The sequence below is a fragment of the Patagioenas fasciata genome, chromosome 5, assembly GCF_037038585.1.
Source record: "Patagioenas fasciata isolate bPatFas1 chromosome 5, bPatFas1.hap1, whole genome shotgun sequence".
Taxonomy (NCBI): Eukaryota; Metazoa; Chordata; class Aves; order Columbiformes; family Columbidae; genus Patagioenas; species Patagioenas fasciata.
Window position 1 is genome coordinate 16800040 of NC_092524.1, and position 23357 is coordinate 16823396.

Sequence of the window (23357 nt, forward strand, 5' to 3'; positions counted from 1 at the left end):
TAAGGAGACCAGCTCTGTTGAATGGTTTGCAAGGACAAACAATTGGGATTTACTAAGTCCTGGGCATCTAGGAGAGACTCCTAAAGCCAAAGGTAAGCATCGGTGGAGATGGCTCTTCTTGGGAGAAATCTGGAGCCCTGATACATGCTGGCAGATGCTCAGTATCTTTGATGGCCAGGCTACATATCTATATCCATAAGATCTGATGCCTGTGTTTGAGTCTGGTGTGCAAAGAACTGCTTCCTCAGCATCACGTCTCTCTCCCAGGTGTACTGATGTTTCAGCTGAAGCCCACAGCCCTGACAGCAGGTCTGCTGGGTGGGATATGCAGTGACACAGCCCAGAGAAGCACAGCCCAGAGGACAACCCAAAGAACAGAAGGATGCTGGGGAGGGAAGGATGTCCAAAGCCTAGTGAGAAAGGACCAGTCCTGCTCACAGTTTTCTTGGGCGTGTCAAGGGCAATTCCAACTGTTCAGAGATGCATCAAGACCCCCATCCTTAAAAGAAAAAGTGCAAACTTGGAAAAAAAAAAAAAAAGAGAATAAAAAGTTTCCTTTATTGCATGTTGGGGCGAAGGCCTACTCACTCCACTACTTTTGGCAAGTGCTGCCTGAGAAGGACCAACCTGCCGCTCCATCTTAGGCAGCACTGCTCCTCTCTGCTCTGAGGAGGGTACATGCCCACAGCACAACATTGGCTGTGTGTGCCTGCAAGGCGGCACACACCCAGGCAGTGGTGAGGGTGCGGGCTCCTGGGGGCTGGCTGGGGCTGCCTTTGCCACTGGCAGAAAGCGAGCAGGGTCCCTTCCCCTGAGGCAGATGCTTCCCTGGCAAGGCAGACTTGACAGGCAGGTCTTTGGGAGAAGGCAAGTTTTGCTTAATGCAGCACGACGTGACTGCCATGCAGCACTGGAGGTCCAGCGAGCTTGTGCTCAGCCGGCGCACTGGTGTACATACAGTGAAGCCTGGGGAAAGTCCCTTGGACTTAAAGGCAACCATGCTTGCTTGCAGTCTGTGGGAAGCAGAGGTGAACTAGCAAGCAGGAACCATACAAAGAAGGTGCTCTGTGGAGTGCAAAATCCAAGTGCTGCTGCCCCGCTGAGGGGGAGCATCCATGTTGTCCACACGGAGATGCATGGGTAGATGCGGGGGCTCACTTCTGCTGAGGTGTGAGTTTGCCCACCCATGCTGGGGCGCATAGCACAGGGAAGGGCCCCGGGGCAGGTGTGTGAGCCCTATGCAGCAGGCACCCCTGCACGCCCGCACCTTCTCTGGGGAGCCCTTCAGCACAGTTTGGGGGCCAGTACGGGGCAGGGTGGGTGGCACAGACACCTGTGCCCCGTGTGCACCTAGAGAGAGCCTCGAAAGCAGGGTGGGCAGGGCAATCTCCCGTTGCCCCCACTTGCCCCCCCAGGGCTTGGAGCTCGCCATCCAGCTGCGAGAGGTGCTCAGGAGATGCCCCCCAGCATTTCGGCCAGGGGATGGGGTGCGGAATCCCATCTCCTCCCCTCACCTGCGTGTGCGCCTGGGAATGAGCCCAGGCTCCCGTCCCTCCCGGAGCCGGCCGGGGTGGGCCAAAGTCCCCACCCGGGAGCAGCCCGCGAACAAACCGTTCGGCAGAAACTTTCTGTCCCCTCTTCCCTCCCCGAGCTGGACTCCGGAGGGTTACGAGACAGAAGGAGGGAAGAAAGGAAGGGAGGGAGGGAAGAGAGGGGGTTAGACCGCTCTGCAACATTATTGGCTGCGTGGCCGGGCTGGTGCTCGCTGGGGAACTCAGAGCATGCCCATTGGGGGGGTATAAAAGGGGGGCAGCCGGAGCGCCCTGCCTGTCTCCTCGCTCGTGGGGCAGCCAGTCGGGAGCAGCGGGCAGCCAGGCAGCCGGCCCCTCTGCCCCGGCCAGGGCAACGCCGTCAGTAAACACAAAAGTGAGAGCCACCCAAGGGGCAGCCAAAGCAAGAGGAGAGAAAGAGAAGGGAAAAAAAAAAAAAAAAAGAAAAAAGGAAAAAAAGAAAAAAAAACAGAAAAAAGGAAAAAAGAGAAAAAAAGAAAATAAAAGGAAAGCGCTCGCTTGCTCGCGCTCTAGAATAACAAAATACCTGATCGTCACAAAATAGCATCCTTCAGACAAGATCAAGCAGGGACTTGACATACCAAAAAGGCAAGGCGAGGAGAGCGAGCCAGAGCGCGGGGAAGGCGAGCCAAAGCCGCGATCGCTGTCAGGGCAGGAGAGCAGCATGTCAAGCGCCGTGGCACACACGGATGAACGCTGCCGGCAGCCTGCCTTCCTTCCCGGCCCGCCGCCGCCGCAAGAAGTTGAGAGTAGCAGCGGCAGCGCCAAGGTAAGCGCCGCTCCGCTCCGCGCCGCGCCGCTCTGCGCTATCCGCGCTGCCCCTCCGCGAGCAAAGGCAGGAGGGCTCCCCCGTGCCGTGCCGTGCTACGCCGGGCAGACCCGTGCCATGCCGCGCTGTGCCATGCTGAGCCGTGCCATGCTGAGCCGTGCCATGCCGAGTCGTGCCGCTCGGCGCCGGCCCCGCTGCCCGCCGTCCCCACGCGTGTCACTAGAGGGACCCCGAGAGCCGGCCTCGGCGCGGGCTGGCGGGGCGGCCGCGGCGCTGGGGTGCGCGGGGTGTCCCCGGGAGGAGCCCCGCGTCCCGGCGGCTGGGACAGTTCACAGGCTGCCCGCGGCTGCAGCGCCCGCATCTTGCGGGGGGGATGCTGGCAGCAGAACCGCTTGCTCGCCTTTTTGGCGGCCGAGCGGCGGCGGGGAGCCGGCGCCGCGAGGGGCGGTCCCGCGTGGGGAGCCGCGGAGGGGCGTGCGGGGCTGGCCGGCGGCAGCGCGGGTGTGCGGGGGCCGGGCTGGCCCGGCGGTGGGGCCGGGGCTGTGCGGGGTCAGGCGGGGCTGCGCCGCCCCGGGCTGCCCGCGGCGCTCTCTGCGCTCCCGGGGCGGCAGTGGGAGCGGGGAGACACTGGTAGCGGCACGGGGAAGGGACAGACAGTTCTCCGGCTTCGGAGACCAGGGGGATTATTAAACTCTCTTCTGCAAAACACTGCGGCATGTTCGGTCTCGAAGGGATAAAAATACAGAGAGGAAAAACAAGAAAGCCAAGCCAAAATTGAGTGAGAGTTAATGGTTGGCGTGCAGCCTTTGACTTTGTGCGATTTTTTTTTTTTTTCTTCCTTCCCAGTTGATTTTCCCTACAGTAATTGTTTAAAAAGCGCAACTTGGAAGGGTTTTAGCACTCTTTTGAGCAGTAGGGAATTGGGGCACATGAGGAAACTGGGATTTAGCATAACTGTACCAGCAGATGTGGCTGCCTTGCCTCGAGCCAGTGGTACTTTAGCCGGGTTTCTGATACGCCAGGTCTCGCTCAGGCGGCGTGGAGCAATCAAGTGTAAAAACAAGGTTTGTGTGGGTGGTTTTAAATAGACTTCTCAGGAGAACTGCTGCTTTCAACCCTTGAATCAAGGCTTCCTATACAAAGTCTGTAGTTTTCTTCCAAATCCTGGGATGTGCTTGAGAGGCCAAGGCCTGGATTTCTTTGAGTTTATTTGTTGTCAGGTTGTGTGTGGTTTTTTTTCCTTTTACTTAGCAGTTTTCAGTGTGGTGGTGCTTTTTTTTTTTTAATTTTATTCCTCCTCTTGCTCTGATTTAGTGGAGTTGAGGAGCCTGGGTTGTGGAGTTTTGTGAGGGTGACTTTGTGCTAAGGACATCTGGAGGAAAGAAACTGACTGACACTTCTGATTGGAGCTTCACTGAGCTGTTTTGGACCCAGCTTGACAATTCTGGTGGGGGTGAATGGGTCAGAGCTGTAAATCTTGCTCCATGTTGTCAACACCCACACAAGTTCACTCAGCCTTTCAAAGGGGCTATCCCGGCTCCTGTGAAAATTCATTAAGGGATAAAAGATTTGACACCGCGGGTCCCCTCCCACCACCACATGAAATTTGAGAGCCAAAATGTGTCTGAGTGTGTGTCCCAGAGCTTCTTCTGACAGGTGATCCTTTTTGTAGCCTGGCTGGAGGGCTGCTGTTTTGACCAGGCAACCCGGAGGTGTCAGTGCGTGTCTTCCCATTGATTCCTATGGGCTTTGGAGTGAGCCTGGCTTGCCTTATGGAGCACCAGAGAAAAGCATTTCAGTACTTTTCTTTTTTTAAATAAAGCAAACACAGCAGGTGAGGTCTTATTTTTAGAGGGACTGAGAAGTTGGTGTGTTTCCAGCAGTGCATATGAGTACTGCAAATGAGTGGCCCACCCTCGCCCAGCTCGTGTCCTGGGACTGACCTCTCTGATCCTTCTTTGGGTTGTCTTTGCTTTTAAAGACTGCTGTGTGCATCTTAATGGGGAAAAGAGATACTGGTCTTTTTTGAGATGTTTGCATGAGGGGTCAGGAGAGTTGGGGGCACTGGGGCAAGAAATCTGCCCTGGGGTAGCAGCCTGGCTCTGAAAGGGTTAAAGCTGTTCTTCCAAGACATAAAGCAAGTTCAACATGTTGTGGGAATATCACTTGCCAGTAGACTCCAGTCACCACAATTTCTGATTTAACAGCTTAACTTGCTGTTAACTTTCCCTTATATATGCCAGGTTTTAGATGGGAATGCAGAAAGGAGAGAGGAACAATAAAGGAGTTAAGTGAGGCTACTAAAATGGACTTAAATCCCTTCCCTGGGTCCTGCCAGCTGTCTTTAGAAGAGTTAAGCAAGATTGCATTTCCTTTTTTTTATGCAGTAAATCAAATGTTTCTGGGCTGCATACCAAAATTTGTGCAATACGCTCTTACTCCCCAGTGGGGTGAGTAAATGGTACTGAATACCCCATTCACCTTTTTCAGCTTGATTTTTCCACGGCTAGAGTAGTCCTTGCTGCAGCACTGATAGACGTGGGGTGCAGGGAGCCTGCCCCAGCCCTGCCCCACTGACAGAGGAGGCAGGCGTCTTTCCTCACTTGCAGGATGGGAGGCAGAAAGGTGACCCCCGGATCGGGACGGAGTGGACTGCTGATGGGGACGAGCAGTGAAGACAAAAAAGTGAGGGCTAAAAATAGCAGCAGCATTGCCAACCTCAGCCATATAAATGTCATGCGAGCCAGGTGCCAAGAATCATGAGTTTTTTATTTTTTTCAAGCCTGAGCTAAATAGCAAAACCCGTGGTCCTGCGCTGGTTTTATTTGCCTGATAGCTCAGTGGTCAAAAGTTTTGTGTTTTGAAACTGGCTTTTTCCAGGCTGTGGGCTGGAAATCTCATTCTTTCTCTTTCAGACTAAAGGGAGACACTTCTGCAGCACAGCACGTGGCGGCTTCTCTCCCATTGGGTACTGCTGGGCACCTCATCCCTGGGCCTCTGCCCAAGACGCAGCCCAGGGTGGTTTTTGGTTGCCAAGGCACCTGCCTCTGCCGGCCGGCCTCTGCTAGCCCTTTACTACTTGGCACCTTGGGGCATTGTGGCCTGGCACCCTGAGCGAGGGTGCCCGTCGGCAGGAGTGGCACTTGCTTGGCACATGCCAGGTTGGCACACACCTGTGTCCTGCCCTTTCGGGAGAGCTGCGCTTCAGACCAGGACAGCTCCCCGCTTTCCTGAGCTGCCCTCTGAGAGCAGGAACAGAGAGAGATGCTCAGCAGCTCTTGAAGGCAGTCGTTGAAGTAGTGTAATGGGTGGAGTGTGATGGAGGCTGGGATGCGCAAACTGGGGTTTTCCCCTCCTGCTTACACCGCTGGGTTTGAGCCGATGACTTATCACCATGCTCCCTTTTAAATGCTGCATTGCTCCACAAAAAAGCAAGATTTTTTTTTCTTTTTGCTGTCCAAGTCCAAATTTTGCAGACTGGGCCATCTGTCAATTCCCTCCTACATTTTTCTGTTCATATTAAATTGTAATGAGGGCCAGACTGAAGAAGGAATTAGGTCAGACAGGAGGTTTAGTGTCTGTTTTTGGGGAGATGTTGGTTACCCAAGAGAAGCACCATGGTTTGGTTGGCTCAGCACAAGCCTGAGAGCAGGGGATGCCTGAGCTGTCCTCCGAGATTTGACAGCAGGGCCTTGTAGCTCATAATGGACTCTTGGCCCCCGACTCCCCAACAGCTGGACAGAAATTGTCAATCCAGCTGAATCTGCAGCAAATCCTGAAAAAATCGTTTAACAGCCTTAGGCAGGAGGGTGGCTCTGCAGCAGACCTGCCCTCAGGCTTGTTCCCGGCACATCACAGCAGCTCCAAGACAATACTCTCTGTTGACATGTTGGCATGGGGCTGCTGAGAGGTTTTGGGGGGTCCTTGGCCATGGGTGCAGCAGCCTGTGTCATGAGGGGGGAATATGCGGCAGTCCCGAGGCAGCCAGGAGCATCCTGCACATGGCAGCTCATGGCTGAGCTGGCTCCAGAAGCAGCCTGGCTTTGCACAGGTACCTGGGGAAGCAGTAGAACGCAGGAGAGTCACAAAGGATGGAGAGCAAAGCAGACTCTCTCTAGGCAAGGAGAGGCCAACATCATGGTCCGGTGGCTTGTCTGTGCCTCTCCTGCACTGAGGAGGCTGCTCTCAGGTGTGATTCCCAGGATGGTACAGGACACCTATGCAACCAAAAAATTCCTCTTGCATCACCATCTTGCATGCTGTGTGGGGTCTGAGCCTTTGTTAGAAGGAATTCGGTACTCACATTTTTGGGCACCAGGCGTGCCTTGCACTGCTGTTCCTGCTGCCCCTGGTTAAACTGCATCCTGAAGCATTTGACCTCTCTGCAGGCAGGTGATAGGGAATGGCAGCTGGCATGGCTGATTCAGCCTGCTTCGGCAAGAATGAACCTTGGTTGAGAGTAGCCTCTCTCCTAGTGGACACAGAACCTCATCGTTTGGGAAGGCACCCCGCTTACATCTCATTCCTTTATTCCTGTTACTCCTGACAAGACAGAGGGTTTCTAATAAAAATTGAAGGATTTTCCAGATGTCAGTGTGAATTTACTCCTGTCCCACAGCTGAGGTTTCTTACCTGTCCTAAAAGCAATGCTATCTCGTATTTCCAGCGGAGAATGAAGGCTCGGAGAAGTTCACAGGGCTTTGACTCATGATGCTAAGCAGGATTTGCTTGTGACAACTGAAGATGCATGCAACCTGGGTAGCCAGCATGGTGCTTGCACTGGGTTGTGGGCTGCCGATACTCAACCATGCTGTGCCACCCTATTTTAGGGAGCAGCACCTACTCTGGCAGCCACAGCAAGGCCAGTATGAGCTGTCCTGCATGGGTACTGCTCATCCCTGCTAAGGAGGATTAGGAGGGCGGAAGGATCTATTGAACGGTCACTGGGATGCACTGAGCTGCTGACGGTACCCCACAAGCCTGCCTAGCCTTTGGGTGAAGCCTGAGGGCTTTTCTTCCACAGGATCAGTTTGGGCAAAGTCAGAGGGAAGGGTTTATCAGGTTGGGTTGTTTTGCAGCTCCATCAAGCTGGGGATAGACTGCAGCACTGGATAGTAAATAAAGATGCTTTTTGCTTTGCTGCCCGGTTTCTCATTACAGGCTGCTGGAGGGAGCAGAGAGACTCCAAGGTGACAGTGGTGGAAAGGGCTGGTGGTTGATGTGTGAGCAAAGGGGGACTTCATCGCATTGCACACCTCCATCTTAGCTCTGGATGACAGTGCGGGGGACATCCCTGCTCTCATGGCTTCAGGGAGGCTTCCTGGCTGGAGTTAGGGGGTGCATGGGCCCCCTAAAAGAGCTTGAGATGGAGGCAGGGAGGGCTGCCAGGAGCCGCCCTGTGCCTGTGGTGGAGGTTACGCAGGAGTGGGTATTTTCCAAGAAGCACAATTTTTTTTCCACAGAAGGTGTCAGGTCTCCCCAGCATCAGATATTGCCCTGCCAACAAAACTTCACTCTCCCTTTGCTTCAGAGCATCTCACCCCTTTCTCTAGACTGGATGTGGAGGAAAAAATGCATTTGTCACCCTTTCCCCTGAGGAAGCTCTTTCTTGGGGACTGGCTCTGGCTCAGGGGAGGACAGCACACAGCCTGCATATTAGCTGCTGCGCTTTACGCCCCTGTGAGCCTAATTGGGGACGGGGAATTATTTGGGTGTCCTGGAGTCCCATGTCAGTAGCTTCAGTGGCAGCACTGGCTGCTGCACATCTGCTGCCCTGGCAATGAGCTGTTGGCGTTACCTGCAGCCTGGGAATACCAGCAATCAGGAGCTGCACATAAAAAAAGAGGAAAAAGGAAAAAAAAAAAGGAAGCGGGATCGTTGCTGTCTTGTTAGTCGGAGATCTGGCTGCCAGTGCTGCTGCACCAAGGGCATGACTCAAGCAGTGCAGGTGATGCTGCGGTCATGCTGGGGAAGCCCAGTGAACACCTGTTGGCCACTGGAGAAAAAAATCAGGGTGAAAAGACGTTGGTGGCAAAACATTGCAGCTTGGCAATGTGGTGCAGTCACATCCCAGTGCCATCCCTCTGGCCATAGTGTAATATACACCAAAGCCCCCCAGGTGTGCTGAAGGGTCTGGTGCTACTGGAAAAGCTGGCCCTGGTCCCATCACTTGATGATTTGAGCCCAGTTTATTCCCAGGGCTTCTACCCCTCTTGTCTAGAGCCCTGGAGGGGTTTTGCCCACCTGACTGATCTCTGCCAGCACAGGCTGAGCAATATGATGGGCATCGAAGCTCCTGTTGGGGGGATGCCCCCCTCAGCCTACCTTGACCTTGCAGCCTTCATTTTGGCTTTTCTTGCTGCTGATCCCTGTACTCCTGCTGCTCAGGAGAGCTTGTGACTTGTAAACACGGTGTATTTCTAGCGGCAATGATTTGAGCTACAGGCTCATAAAAAATTGGTAGCAAGGGTGGCTTTATTGCTGACAGGACTGTAGTGAGGCCCCGGGGGAGCTGGGCTAATTTCCTGGCTGCGCTGCAGACTTCCCCCGTGACCTTGGGCAAGTCATTTAATCTATCCTGGCCTTCAGCTCCATCTCCAAGCATCCCAGGGGGGTGAGGTAATATTCATTAACTGATACTGTTCTCGAGGCTAGATGTGAAACCCAGCGTCTTGGCTGAGCGTTAGCAGGGAGAAGGATTGCTCCGCTTGAGATTTAACATTGCCCCATGCTGGCTGCTATTTTCCGCACTTCATTTGCCCTCTTTATTTTGAGCTGACGTGTCTGGCCACCATCATTATTTGGCTGTGTATATACCATGATGCTCATCACTGAGGGACTATAACACCTTGAACTATCCATGGGTTTTGCCTCATCCAGTGAGGCAATAATACCCTCACTTTACACCTACAGAAGCTGACATAGAGGTAAAGCTGTTTGTCAGAGCTGAGTCAGGGGAAATCTTTGGGTTAGTTAGCAAATATCCAGGGAGTTTTGTTTTTCGTCCTCTGTGCTGCCTGATAGCCCCTTGGCCCTCATTGATGATGCCCCAGGCGCATTTTCGGTGGTTCTGCTCTGCTCCTGAAGGATGTCTTCTCAGTCCCAGCTCTTGTCAGCAAACATGGCTTGTGCAATCAGCCCCTCAATTGCCTGAGCCTTGGTTGTGTGGGTCTCTCTTACACCAGGGATGAAGGCTGCCGCTCCCTGGCAAAACTCAGCTTTCCTCAAAAGCAACTCTAGGACAGGCTGAACTTCATTTGTCTCTGCTTTGAGAGAACATGCATTCAGGGGGAGCATGAAAACCTGTAATCAGAACTGGAAAAAAAACCACCTCCTTATAATAATTTTGATGATTTCCCATTTAAAAGGGGAGGGGGGTGGAAATTGCGCTGTTGAAAGAGCTGGAGGAATAAAAGCCTTTCAGACGTAGGCTGAAGTGAGATTTTCCAATGGAAAATCTGCCTCAGTGCAAACCTTTTCTGGCCAGAGCGTCTGACCAGCAGGACGAGCGCGGGCAGCCCGCTTCTCACCAGCGGCTGGCTCAGCACTGCCGGTCCTTCCCTGCAGCATCCTAACATGTCCGGGCATCAAACCCTGGGCCTGCTGTGGGTGGGGGTGAGTTTCCCAGGGGAGGTGACAGAGAGGGGTCCATCGCACTGTGTTAACGCTGTGCCTCTGTCCCCAGGTGCAGAGGATGTGTGCGGCAAGACGGATGCTGCTGCTGCTGCTGGCTTTCCTGGCCTATGCGCTGGATTCGGCTGCGGCGTACGGCACAGCGGAGACCCTCTGCGGCGGGGAGCTGGTGGACACACTGCAGTTCGTCTGTGGGGACAGGGGCTTCTACTTCAGTAAGTGCCAGGTGGCTGCCAGCAGCAGGCAGGGTGCTGCCCGTGTCCTGCCCTTGCCTTCGGTGGAACCGGGCTGGGAGGGGAAGGAGGAGTTTCCCAGCTCAGTGCTTTTTGTGTTTGCCTTGTTCTTGGTGGCAGGCCAAGAGAGAATCAAGAAAAGCGATGTGCTCAGGGTGACATGCTCCCACCTCGTGCTGGTTTTGGGGACTGTCTAGTGCCATGGGGAAACTGGGTCCTGCTTTGGTGCTCAGAACAGTTGAGTATCACTGGGAAGCCATAGGTGGTTGGCACACCAGTGATGTGGGCAAGTCATTAAAATGATGAGTATGTGTGCAGATGGCCCTCTGCTGAGCTTGGGCCCTGGCTAATTTTTAAACCTTGCTGCCTAAGTGCTGCATCCGGAAAGCAGGTGGAGGAGCTGAGCATTCCCCCTTTCTGGGCAGCCTTTGCTCGGGTATAGCAGCAGCTTCTAGGCTGCTCCCAAAATACGCTTTGTGACCCCCTGGCTACCTGCCAGTTAGCCTGTCTCTGAAGAGTGGTGTCTTACCCTTTTGCAGCACAGCTATTGCCAAAAAATGCAGTGTTGCTATTGTCCACAGAGTGCAGGTGGCTTCAGGACAGTTGGCTTGAGTGGTCTCTCCACCAGGATGCTTTGGGGTTTTGGACTGTTGGCATAAGCAGTACAATGGCTTAGCTGGTAAATGGACAGGAGGAGGAGCAAACCAGTAGTGAAGGATGCTCAGTAATCTGTGGGTGAAGGTGCCTAGAGCGTGACACCTTGTTCTAGTGTTTCTAATCCCCTGCTTTGCTTGGGAAAGGGAGGACCCTGTGTCTTGGTACTCACTGAGGCCTGAACTGCAGAGTGACTGACAATAAGAAAGTTGCAAAGCCAAACAGGGAGGAAGAGGATGAAGATACCAGCTGCACGTGGTGCCATGCTTTTGGCAGTCTTCCCTCTGCCTTGGGAAAAGGAATTAAAAAGTCATAGAGTGTGTTTTGGAGTAGTGGAGAGCCAGCCTTCCTGTCTGCCTGTTCAGGGAACGGGGTGCTGCAAAATTAGGAGACAACCCTGGATGTCCCTTCTCAGCCTGGATCCTCAGCCAGACTTGGTTGATGCTGCCTGCTGAGATTGGGTAGGGAGAGGCACAGGGATCCCACATCCAGCAGCAGCCAGTGTTTGGGCTGTGTAATTTTGGGCAGGCAGCTGGGCTGCAGGTGCCTTTGCAGCTAGCTGGGGTGATCGCCCTGCCCTGTCCCAGCTGAGCAGCAGGATGTTTTCATGGCCCCCAGAGCGCTGCGCTGGGGACACCCTGGGCACGCTTCCTTCCTCTTGCTGAGCCAAGCGGCGAGGGTTTGCATGTCAGCTGCCCTTCCTCTTCTCATCTCCCCCTTTCCTTTGCCAGTGAGCCCCATGACAGAGCTTGGCCAAAGCAGCGTGTTGGGGGCTGGCCTTCGCAGCACAGCAAGGAGCCGAGCTCCTCTCCTGCTCTCACACCTCTTCCTCTCCCTCTATATATAGAGTAGCATCCGTCTCACTCCCCTGGTTTCTCTTCCCTCCTCCCCCTCTCTGGGGATGAAAGGGAATGGGGCTTTTGTTTTATGGACAAACTGACCTCCTTTCACCTCAAATAACCCAGCTGCCTAGGCCAAAATAACTTTTGAAGGCAGACAAGTCGCTTGATGCCAAGTGGCCAGATTGGTGCTTACAAGGGAATTCTTGCTTTTTTTTTTTTTTTTGTCCTCTCCCATCCCCTCTTCTTATTTTTGAATATTTCTGGAGAGCTCAGGTGCTGGGGGATGAAGCAGTCACATCCTCAGCATCTGCACAGCCTGCGCTGATGGCTCTACTTGACAAAGGACATGGACATCCCCAACTCACTTTGTTTTTTCCCTCTGCCTCCATCTAGTTGGCTCATAAAATGATAAATTCTCCTGATCATATTAATCTTAATTCTTAGACCCTTATCACTACACTAGTGTCACTGTACAGGCTTGATAGGGCATGGTTATGTTGCATGATCACGGGTTTATGTCTTAAAAGTGGGCCTGTGTTTGTCATGAGTACTTCTCAGCAGGGGGCATGCGACCTGGAGAGTGACTTGCACTATTGCAGCCATTTGTACCAGAGGTAAATGACTTGGGCAACCTTGTCCTGCAGGTAGAAGTGGGCCCTGCTTGCTGGATACAGCTTGTTGCAGCCATCTAACTGGTAATCTTGGAAAAAATGAAAGCAGTATGAAGATTCATTGTCAGTTTTCTGCTGTGGTGGTGATTTGAGTAGTGAACCGATGCTCTGCATTCTTACAAGGGAGCACTTAGTTAGCAAAGCTATCTCTGAAATACAGCGGTATTTGCATCCATGCAAGCAGGTGCAGCATGCTGACGCTGTTTCATGCCTCAACATCTGCCAAGAGGGAAACATACAACCTAGACTGAGGAGTGTGCACCCCCTGATAGCTGGGATGCCCGTCTGTCAGCTGGCATGGGGAGCAAGTTGCAGCCGCTGGGTACCTTTGGCAGCATCATGACTGGCAGGTGTTTGGGGCTGATGATGTTGAAGCTGTTGAGAGCTGGGGCTGCCAAAGAGCCGCACCAACAGGGGCAGGAGCCGGCAGTGCTGGGGTTACCCAGCCATGGGATGCAGGGTGGACACTGCGATGTGCACCACTCCAGCCATGCACCACATCCCAGGGGTGCCTGGGCAAACTTCAACTGGAGCCGCATGTGCTTTGCTCTTGGCCTCTGCTCTGATTCCTCCCCTCTGTTACTTTTAAGGCTTCTGGGGCTGGTGCACAGGTGCTGGCATCCTGCCATGGCTCTGCAGTGGGCTCAGGAGCCCATTTCCTTGCTTCCGAGAAGCCACCCCAGGGATGGCAGAGTGGCCCATGGAGGGATGCTGAGTACAGCCCCAAGAGAAAAAAGCGGAGTGGGTTGAGAGGAAGCCTTGGTCGCAAAGTTGCTGTCATGCACTGCCGGCAGGGAGGGGAAAAGGGGCTATAGGGGGAGAGGCGTCCGACTTCTCTGTAAACAACAGCTCCTGTTTCCTCCTTTCCAACAGCTGATAAGAATTTAGCTCTTTGCAGCCGCTTGTGCTGACGGAGCACATTCTTGCGCGCCCGCCGCTCCTCCGAATAATACTAGGAAAAAGCAGGGGAGAAAGTGTGGTGCCGAGGTGGGGGAGGGCCAGGCTGGGGGCACTGGGACGGGGCCTGGTGCTGCACAAAGGCCCCCTTGTTGGTCCTGACATTCCTGTGACAGGGGCGCGGGGACTGTTTACACCCAAAGTCCCCTTCCACTCGGCTTGCCGCCTGATTGACTGGAGAAGAGGGAACCTGGCTGGGTTGGCACCAGCGCCACACACCCCTTTCCGTAGCATCTATCTGGCCCCAACGAGGGTGGGGAGGCCAGAGCAGCAGGGTGGTAGTGCCAAGGAAATGACCCTCCTGCTCCCCTGTGGCTACAGTGGTGCCACCGCCTCTGGCATGGAGGCAAAGCTGAGCTGCAGGTATGTGGCCTCCAGGCTCTCCTGGGAATGAGTCACTGGAATGCCCAGCCCTCCTGGTTGGGATAGCCCATTGCTGGATGGGAATAACCCCAGGCAGCCAGAGGGCTTGCATCTCTGGGCTTTGTGTTGCCGGGCTTTACTTTACCGGGCTTTGCAATGCTGGGTTTGCACCCCTGAGCTTGGCCGCTTGGCAGAGCTGTGGGAAGTTTTGGTGGAGCGCAGTTTGGGGAAAAAGAGACCATAGTCATTCATTGAAGGCTGAGAGGAAGCGTGTTTTCCCAGGAGGAGGCAGCTATGGCTGCAATGGGAAGTGGCCCACACACCGTGGTGGTGCTGCAGCCCGCTGCCCACACAGCTCACTCTGTGGGCTTGGACGAAGTGGCAAAACCCTCCCTGAGTCTGGCAGTGTCAGTAAAGCAAGATGCTACCCATAGATAAATGCTAGGAAATTAAACCTTTAATCCATGTGTAAATTGCGTTACAGAACAAACACTTTTCCCTATTCAGGTCAGCAGCGATATTGCTGTTAACCAGCGATGTCCTAGCATCTCTTCCCTGGATTGTTGTCTCCAGGTACTTTCTGGGACTAAATCCCTGTTTGTTATATTTGCCTGTTTTTTTTTCCTGAAGTCACTCTCCCACAGAGGACTGTATTGGCATTGGCGAGATCTGTATGGGTGATTATATAATGGGTAATGTGTCCTATCGGACTGTCACAGTGGAGCTGGCAGCGGCACCAGCAAGGGGAATGGCACGCAGCAGCTTTATGCAAGAGAAAAGGGGTGGTATGTTGGGGCCGGGGGCTGTGTGTGTGCCTGTCAGCTGGGCCAGGGGAGGAAGGGGCTGTGCTGTGGTGATCCCTGCTGGGAGCTCGCCCTAGTGATGCCACACCTGGGCATTTGCAAATGTGCTGCTGTGATCTTCCTGTGTGCTCCCATGCCAGAAAGTGCCCTTGATGGCAGGGCAGTGAAAATGGTCCTGCTTTGCTTGTTGTTTTTTTTTTCCCCTCCCTTCTTTCTAAACAAACATGTTGCTGCAAGTGGGCAACTTCTGTTTTCAAGAGGAGATGTAACTTCTCAAAACCTCAACTTCTCCAAACCTCAACTTCTCCCTCAACTGTGTGTGTTGTCACTTCACCAAGCTTCTGTTCTGTGAGAGTGTGAATGCAGCCCTCTAGGTATGTGATAGCAAAATGGGGTGACTTTAATTTTTTTCTCTTTTCCTTTGAAATTCTCCTTCTACCCATGCTTAGGGTTCCTTTCTGAAGCAGCCTAATGCTTCAGGAACCTGGTGTGCCCACAGGTTTGGGCACTGGGGTGGAAATATGCTAAGCGAGGTGAGGTCAGTGGCACCGCGGGTCTTCCATGGGCCTTGCTGGACATCAAGTGCACCTGGCCCCAGGCTGGATCCTCTCCCTTGTCTCCCTTGCTCATTGCCAACCAGATTGCCTGCACCAGCATCACTCATACATCTGTGGGCACCCAACACGCCTACCCTGCCTTTAAAGAAGGACCCAATCCAGCCTGCTTGTTGCCCACAAGCTCTTATAGAGAGAAAACTGAATTCCTAACAGGGCTCCCTTTGCTGAGCCTTTGCCAAGAGGGAACCATCCTTTCTCCTTCCTGTGAGGCTGGCTAAAGGCTGTGCCTAAAGTTTTTCAAGAGAAAAAGAGAAAGGGAAGGTGGTGGTGCAGAGGGGATGCATGTGGAAAGCAGGGCATTTTAAATTACTTCTGAAGGTGGGCTGTGTGGTATAGGTCAGCTGCCCCATTGCCCTACCATGTTTGCTCTCATGACCCCTGAGTGTGGCAGCAATGCACCTGTGTCAAGCAGAGGGCTTCCCTTTGGTGGGGACACATCTGGTTTCAACAGAGAGCAGGTGCCGTGCTGCCAGGGGCTTTGCTATTACAGAGCCCGCAGTGAGGTACAGTCATGGGCTTTTTCATGCCATCATTGCACACATGGAGCTGCATTGTGCATGCAGGGCTGTGTTGAGCATGCAAGTCTGCGTCGCACATGCATGTCTTCACTGCATGCACAGAGCTGCATTGAACGCACAGGGCTGTATTTCACATGCATGTTTGCATTGCACATATGGGGCTGCCTTTCACATGTAGGGTTGCATTGCATGAACAGAAAACTTCTGCACTTTATCCTGAGGCACTTTGAGTGGGCACCTGGATGAGGTACCCCCTGAAGAAACTGGTCAGTACCTTCCAGGCCAGGGCCCTTAAATCTTAACCAAGGCCAAACACTTGAGTGCTTGTTTCATCGTGAGCGTGTGAGGGGACCAGAGGTTGTGGACAGAGCCAGCACGGCTGGCGGGCAGGGGCTTGGCCAAGGTCAGCATGGTGAACAGTGTTAGGCGTCGCGTCTCCCCAGCTCGCTCTCAGTTTTTCCCATGCCCAAATTCTCCAGGCCAGGATGTGTTACCTGTTTGCAAGCCCTGCTAGCGCTGGCCTCTGCTTTCCTCCCTTGGAGCATCTTTTGCAGGGAAGAGGTGCTCCTGGCAGTGTGCAGAGACCCTGCCACAGACCCCACAACAGCACAAGCACATAACACTGCATGTGAAAGTGAGGAGAAAATCCTTTTGTTTTGGGCCAGTTGATGTTTGGGAAGTCACAATTCCCAAGGAAATTTGTTTTGCATCAGAAATTTGATTTTGCCCATGTCTTTTATTTCAAGAGGAGGAGGAAAACCAGTGAAAGTGATGTAAGCTTTTCCTCTGGAGCGCTTTGGCTGTCATTGAGCAGTGACATGAAATGTACTTGGTTGTTGCTGCACCAAACACGAGCTTTCGCATCCTTCTGCAGGCAGAAACAGGAGAGGAACCCTTATTAAAAGATTAAGTTTAATAGCTATTCTTGGCGGGTGCAGGAGCCTGTATTCTTTCTGCAGCTGTCTCAGAGCTGTCCCATCTGGTAAAATTTAGCCGCCTTGGTTCGCTTCACCTGCTTGAGCGTCGACCCGACGGAGGGAGGTTGGCAGCCGCAACGCTGTGCTGCTTCTTTCTAATAAAACTTGTTTGCCAGGATCAACATCGGAGACGGTCGCAGTAATCAGCGCAACGCTGGCTGCCGGGCTGGGCTCGAGCTTCCTCCCTTTAGCTGTGCCCAAAAAGGCTGCCCGCACCGGAGGTGTAGAAGGGGAATAAATCACTGTCATATAAAGTGCCTTTAATTAGCACTGCACGCACACAGGGAGACCTGTTGGCATCAACAGTGTTTGTCTGGGAAAGCCTTAATGTGAAACTCGGATGGTTTGCGGGCGCGTGTCGGCTGGTTTGTGAGAAGGGCTGCTATTTTTGAAGCATGTGGGACCCACCAGACTATGGTGGCTGGTGGAGGAATGCCTGCAAGGGGGCAGGTGCCGTGGAGCAGAAAAGAAGGTATGGTCCACATCGTGGCTAATGCCAGTGTCTTTGCCATTGCAGGCAGACCGGTGGGACGAAATAACCGGCGGATCAACCGGGGGATCGTGGAGGAGTGCTGCTTTCGGAGCTGCGACCTGGCTCTGCTGGAAACCTACTGTGCCAAGTCCGTCAAGTCCGAGCGTGACCTCTCCGCCACCTCACTGGCGGGCCTGCCGGCACTCAGCAAGGTAAGGGGGGCTGAGCTGGGTTGACGACTCTTCTTCAGAATAAATAGCAAGAGAAAATGTGGGAAGGCCATGGGCGGGAGAGGACAAACCTCAGCTGCAAGGTCTGCTGCTTCTGCAGAGCCTTCAAGAGATGGCCACTGTTGGTGACTCATGCCAAATACCCTGCAGAAAGTCAGCTTTGAATAAGGTGGGGGACTAGAGGTGGGCTGATCATAGAATAATAGAACAGTTTAGGTTGGAAAGCACCTTTAAAGGTTACCTAGTCCAATCCTCCTGCAGTGAGCATGGGCATCTCCAACTAGATCAGGTTGCTCAGAGCCCTGCCCAACCTGACCTTGAGCGTTTCCAAGGATAAGAAAGTGTTTCCATGGGATGGATGAAGCTCAAAGAGGTGCACCCCCATCCAGAGAGTGGGCAGGCTTGCGGGGAGGCTGATGTTGCTATCCCATCCCCTTGCAGGAGAGCTTCCAGAAGCCCTCGCACGCCAAGTATTCCAAGTACGACGTGTGGCAGAAGAAGAGCTCCCAGCGGCTGCAGCGCGAGGTGCCCGGCATCCTGCGGGCCCGCCAGTACCGGTGGCAGGCTGAGGGGCTGCAAGCGGCCGAGGAGGCCAGGGCACTGCACCGTCCCCTCATCTCCCTGCCCAGCCAGAGGCCCCCAGCGGCACAAGCCTCCCCTGAAACGGCTGGCCCCCAGAAATGAACCCTGACTGGCTGTCTTGATTTTTGATCTCCCAGGGGAGAGCGGGAGGACTAGCAAGACCCAGCCCCCGAGCCCCTCCGTCCCCGGGGCTGCCGAGCCCAGGAGCGGGACAGCGGGGCACCCTCACGCTGCTCCGGCCCCAACCAAACAACTGACACAGCAAGGAGGGGATTGCGGCGGCGAGCAGCGCCGCTCCCACCACATCGCCCTTTTGGGGTGGGGGGGAGGGTTGTTTCGTTTCCCAGGCCTGTTTCGTTCCCCTGCGCCCCCAGTATTTCCAAGCCTGTACTTGCAAAAGGACAGTTCGGCACTTGAACTTTTTGCTGCCAGGCACTGCGTGACATCCCTGGTGCCAACGCCAGAAGAAAAAAGAAAGAGCAAGAGGGAAAAAGGATATGAAGTTAAATTTTTTTTAATCTTCTTTTTCTTGAGAAGAAGAGTCCATTCCATGTCTTTCTTGACAATAAAGTGAAAAATAAAAATAAAATGGGGAGAAATATGGAGGAATATAATTTTTTTCACCTCATTCCCACCCCACTTTTTTCTTCTTTTTTTTTTTCTTTTGGTTTTCTTATTTTTATAACTTTCTTTTGCACCTTTAAAAGAAAAACGTACCTGAGAAGTTCTGGGGAGCCCCCATCTGCATTTTTGTGTGTGTGCTTCATTACAAGATTCCAAATCGACTTGCACCTTTTTGAAATCATCGATGACGTGAGAGAGGAAGAGTAGAGAGAAAGCGAGAAAGAGAGAAGAAAAAGGAAATGGGAAAGAAGAAAAAAAAAAGAAAAAAGTGAGCTGATGCTCACTTTAAATGGAGGAGGCGTCTGCATTGCACATTTGCCACGGTTTTAGTTGATTTATATATATAATATATTATATAACTTTTTGGCAAAAAAAGCACTATTTTTATGGGACATTTTGTGTAGTATCTGAAGAAGGATTGTAATGTTTAAAATGTGTTATGGTGCTAAAGTAAGTTGGAAGGGAAAAAAAACAGAAATAGCAAGGGAGGGTGGGGAGGGAAGGACAAGATAGCAAATACTGAACTTGAAATTTTAGCTTTTCGTTTTAGGAAAAGTGTGATAAATGTGTTTCTTTTCTCTTCTGAAATATAGCTTGGTCATGACCATATGAGCTAGTTGGCTGTTACTCATGTACACAGATGCACGCACACACAGAAATACATCGACACGCGTCCTTTTTTTTAAAAAAAAGAAAACAACAAAAACCAAAAAACAAATCCACCACAGTTTAGACTAAAAGGGAACTGTTCTAGAGACAAACTGTGTTGAATGGTGAAGGTGTTGCCTGTTATAACTCGAGGCCCTGCTTCTGCAGAGACCCTGGTGGACCTTGGCTTCCCGAGCAACGGGGGCCCCCCTGTTCCCCCCACCCTGACACCTCGCTCCCGCCGATGCTCCGGCCAGTGGGTGGGCAGGCGAGCGACCCTCGCTGAGCCCCTGCAGAAGCGCCAGCTCCACGCACCACCGTTTCCTTTTCCTTCTCTTGCCCTTTCCGTCCTTCTTGCCGGACCCCCTACTCCCTGCCCTGCGCCCCCTGCTCTCCTCCCCTCGCGCCCCGGGGCTGGAGAGGAGGAGGAGGGATGCACCGGGGCGGCTTCAGGGCTGGGACCACTGCACGGGGTGAGATGGGGCGGGGGGAAAGGCAAGTCTCTGGCTTGAGGCTCAGGACTTGGTGAGCGGACGGGTTTGAGAGGTGGACAGAGGGCTGTAAAATAGGTTGGTTTTAAAATAATATATATTATCTGTCTAGGAACCGTAAAAAGGGGGGAATCAATTACATCTCCCTATGATATACTCTCACTTGCTAATAAAATGGGGACACTCTGTTAACCAGTTCTGTACTTGCTTTGTCTTATATATCCATACATTTAAAACATAAAAAAAAAAAAAGACTACTTGAATTGTATTCTATTTCGTGTTTTGGAGGGGAGGGCTAGGGGGAGTCTTGACAGGGGGAGGATTTTAATGTATAGTCCTTTTGTTTGTTATTACCTTGCAATGTTGAGCCATGAAGCCTTTGTTTAAAAAAATGGCACTGCAATACACGACAAAGAAAATCCTTTATTTATTTTATTAAATATATATGGAAAAGAATGAAAACTGCTCCAAATTAGAAGGGGTGGGGAAGGGAAGTGGGTGGGGTGGGGAAGGCAGAAAAAAAACAGAGCAATTGCAAATAATTCACTTTTTTTTTTTTCCTTTTCATGTGTCTTTTTTTAAAAGAAACCTAGTTTTTATTTTTTAAAAAGAGAAGTAAAAGCTTTCCTGGATGCTTTGTACCAAAAAAGAAAAAAAAAAAAAGAAAAAAGAAAAAAGAAAAAATCTGTTAAGCAAATAAATATCCATCCAGAATATGAAGCCTGCCTTTTTCTTTTCGTTTATTTTTGCTGCTGGGGTGAGAGTTGGGTGGGAAGGAGGCCATGCCAGGCGCACTCTTCGTGGAGGAACAGAGTGTGTTGCAGCTCCTCTTTTCGGGGCTCAAACCTGCAAGAGAGGGTGAGATGCCCTTGAACTGAACCCTGAGACCCATGGCAGATGCACCCTGTACCCGCCATTATAAATACATGCCCAGCGATTCTTGGTGAGATTTGGGTGTGTTTCCCAGCATCTGTTGGATTTGCTTAGCTCTTTCCAGTTTGGACTGAATGGAAGCTGAAGATGTGCCAAAGGCAAAAAAGGAGAAAAAAAAATGTTGGATCTAGGTTAGGTTTCCTAGTAGATGGTGTTGCTCTGGTTTCTCAGGGTAGATGTAGCCTCTCTCAAGTGTTTAGTGATCCTGGTGAGCTGCTTTTCATCACATGGAACCACTGTGCACCAGTGTAAATGGGAGGCAAAATACTGCAGTTCCAGATTGGTAGTGGAGCAACTGCTGGACAAAAACGTGCTGAAGAATCCCTAGTGCCCCAAGTCAGGCAGACACTGCGTGGGCTGCGCAGTCTCACTGGCATGGCCAAGGACTCTCTACTGCTTTGGGGTAAGGGACTTGAGCAAGGACCATGCGAAGCCCAACCTCCTGCACCAACATGGGCTGGAAAAGATTTTCCACCTGAAAACTGGAGTTTCTATTTAGGCACCTAAAAATTGCAGATTTTAAGCCTGTTTCTTTTTCAATTTTGCAGTAAGGGGAAAAAAATTCTCAGAGAGTTTTTCCTCTTGGGAAAGGAGGGTTTGGTCAGGAGGGTTGATCATGAGAGTTTTTGTATAGATGCAGGCTCAGCTACTTCCTTTGGACACCTACTTTATTTCAGGTGGAGACCATCTGTGCAGACCTCTGGTTTTCTATGCACTAAAAGGTGTCCCTATGAAGGGGAAAGGACTGACTTCATCACAGTTTCTGGTGGCCACTGTTGGAAACATTGGCTTTGAGAGATTTGGTTGCTTTCTGCTCTTTGCTGTGTAAACTGCTATCATGGGAGAAATTTAGAGATTATTAAAAAACAAGAAAAACTTCAGCTAAACTTCTTCCCTGTGTCCCCCAGGGAGCAAAGCAGCAGTGCTGAAAACACTGTAAGGGTGAATGTGCTGTTTCCAAGCATGGCTTATCTTTAACGCTTCTTTCTGCTTTATCCTGGCCTGGGTCAACATGAGGCCAGACCAGAGCAGCTCATTGTTTTGGATACTAGAAGGCTGTTCAAAATGTGCCATCCTGCCTTTTGCCCTGGTAAGGACTGGGTTTGCCTGAAGGAGAGACCCAAACAGCCACAGGAACCCCTGAGATGGGTCCTAGCCAGTGAGTGAGTGGGAGACTGGGACCTTTGATTCAGCTCAAGTTTCTTCTGTTGCCTGCAAAACCTCTTTGCAAGTTGGCAGATAAGTCACAGGCTTAGCTCGGAAATCTCAGACTGCAGCCTTGAGAACAAACCCAAGATGCATGTTTGCGCAAATGGATGGGCAGAATCGACTCTGGTTTTTGTTGTCATGCCTCTGTACACAAACACAGCTCCTAGGGCTTAGCTGTTGGATTGCAGAAGCATTGGAGGCTGCAGCAGTGACCATCAGTGCTCCCTGGGGAGGGACAAGTGGCAGGTCTGGGCACCCAGCTAACCTCCATGTCCAGCCCAGCTGGTCCAGTGACCTCGACCCACTGCTCTGCTGATGTGTGAGAGGGTGGGGAGACAAAGGATCATTTCAGCAGAGAAGTCTGAAAGGCTGTGTAGTGTCCCAGGAAGGACTGTATCTCATAGCAGCTTCATCCCTTTCATTTTGCTTGCTCTCAGAAGCTTGGTCTTCCACTGATGTACTGTCCTGGTTTGTTAAAAAACAAGTTTCTCTTTTAGTGAATTTTGCCTGTCAGCTAAAGCCTTCATATTAGCTGCATTTTCCTGGAGAACCAGATATATGTTTTGGTAAACCCAGCAATGGAATGCAAACTTATTGATAAGCAAGGATGGACGTCTCACGAGAGGGGCAATGAGAAACTGGTGACCAAGAAACTGACCAACTGTGTATAACATTCCATTCACGTGAATACTTCATATGAAAGTGGGAGATCACGAGAATATCGCCCCTTTCCCTTTTTTCCCTTCTGCTTATGGCCGACATTAGGAGAGGACCTTGCTAGTTGTCCCTGTGAACTGAGGTCCAGTGAGAGACTGAATCCAGCTCCGGTTGGCTACAGAGTCTAATCCAGGACTTTGGGTGCTGGCTCTGCAGTTGCTGAGACTTACAAGGTTGGTTTTGTATATTTTGTATTATTTTCTCTATTCTTATTAGTAGCATTAGTAAAACATCTTTAATTTTTCCAACTCTCTTCTCTCTCTCCTTCTTTCCCTCCCGATCGCCTGTCCTGAGTGGGAAGGGGGGAGAGGGAGGGGCTAAAGGGGGAAGTGGCGGGGTGGAAGGAGGTTAACAATACATCTGCCAGGGTTTTATTGCCACCCCGCGATCTAGCCCTCAACATGTACCTAGCTGTTAAATGGAGGGAAGAAGCATGTCTGTTGCTTTTTAAAATATACTTTATTTCCCTGTTGCATGTGTTATTATCCACTGATGTTTTACGTGGCTGTGGGGAGGCCTGGCAAAGGTGTTGATATATGCTTGGTTATTTCACTTGCATGCCCTCAGCAAGACTGCAAGACTCAGACACCTATTGCACCTCTTGTTTGTAATGCAGTGTCAATAAAGCAAAGCAACTATAACAACCTTCTGACATCTGATATCTTTCCCCCGCCCCTCTTTATTTATTTTTAAAGAGCAGGTGAGCTGTAAAACACCCCGAGGTTGAGGTAGCACAGCAATTCCATGGCTCCCAGTGCAGCTGAAGGGGTAACCCCAGTTTGGAAAGACAAACAGACCCCATGTCCTAGGAGGGATCTGTCACTCCCACTGAGGGGCTGGAGGT

General features: G+C 51.9%; 1 protein-coding gene across 1 annotated transcript; it reads left to right on the forward strand.

The window, feature by feature from the left end:
- The first annotated feature begins 1814 nt into the window (after nucleotides 1-1814).
- On the forward strand, nucleotides 1815-19849 carry IGF2 (insulin like growth factor 2). The gene is made up of 4 exons (XM_065839988.2): nucleotides 1815-2340; nucleotides 10025-10187; nucleotides 17125-17291; nucleotides 17751-19849. The coding sequence occupies exons 1-4, from the start codon at nucleotides 2236-2238 to the stop codon at nucleotides 17991-17993; spliced, it is 678 nt and encodes a 225-aa protein (XP_065696060.1). The 5' UTR covers nucleotides 1815-2235; the 3' UTR covers nucleotides 17994-19849.
- The last annotated feature ends 3508 nt before the right edge of the window (nucleotides 19850-23357 follow it).

What these genes read in the sequence shown, in the direction of transcription:
- IGF2 (XM_065839988.2), top strand. Translation starts at nt 2,236, where the DNA reads ATGTCAAGCGCCGTGGCACACACGGATGAACGCTGCCGGCAGCCTGCC. An exon ending in GTAGCAGCGGCAGCGCCAAG is followed by an intron (nt 2,341 to 10,024) that starts GTAAGCGCCGCT and finishes CTCTGTCCCCAG; the next exon opens with GTGCAGAGGATGTGTGCGGC. An exon ending in GCCTGCCGGCACTCAGCAAG is followed by an intron (nt 17,292 to 17,750) that starts GTAAGGGGGGCT and finishes ATCCCCTTGCAG; the next exon opens with GAGAGCTTCCAGAAGCCCTC.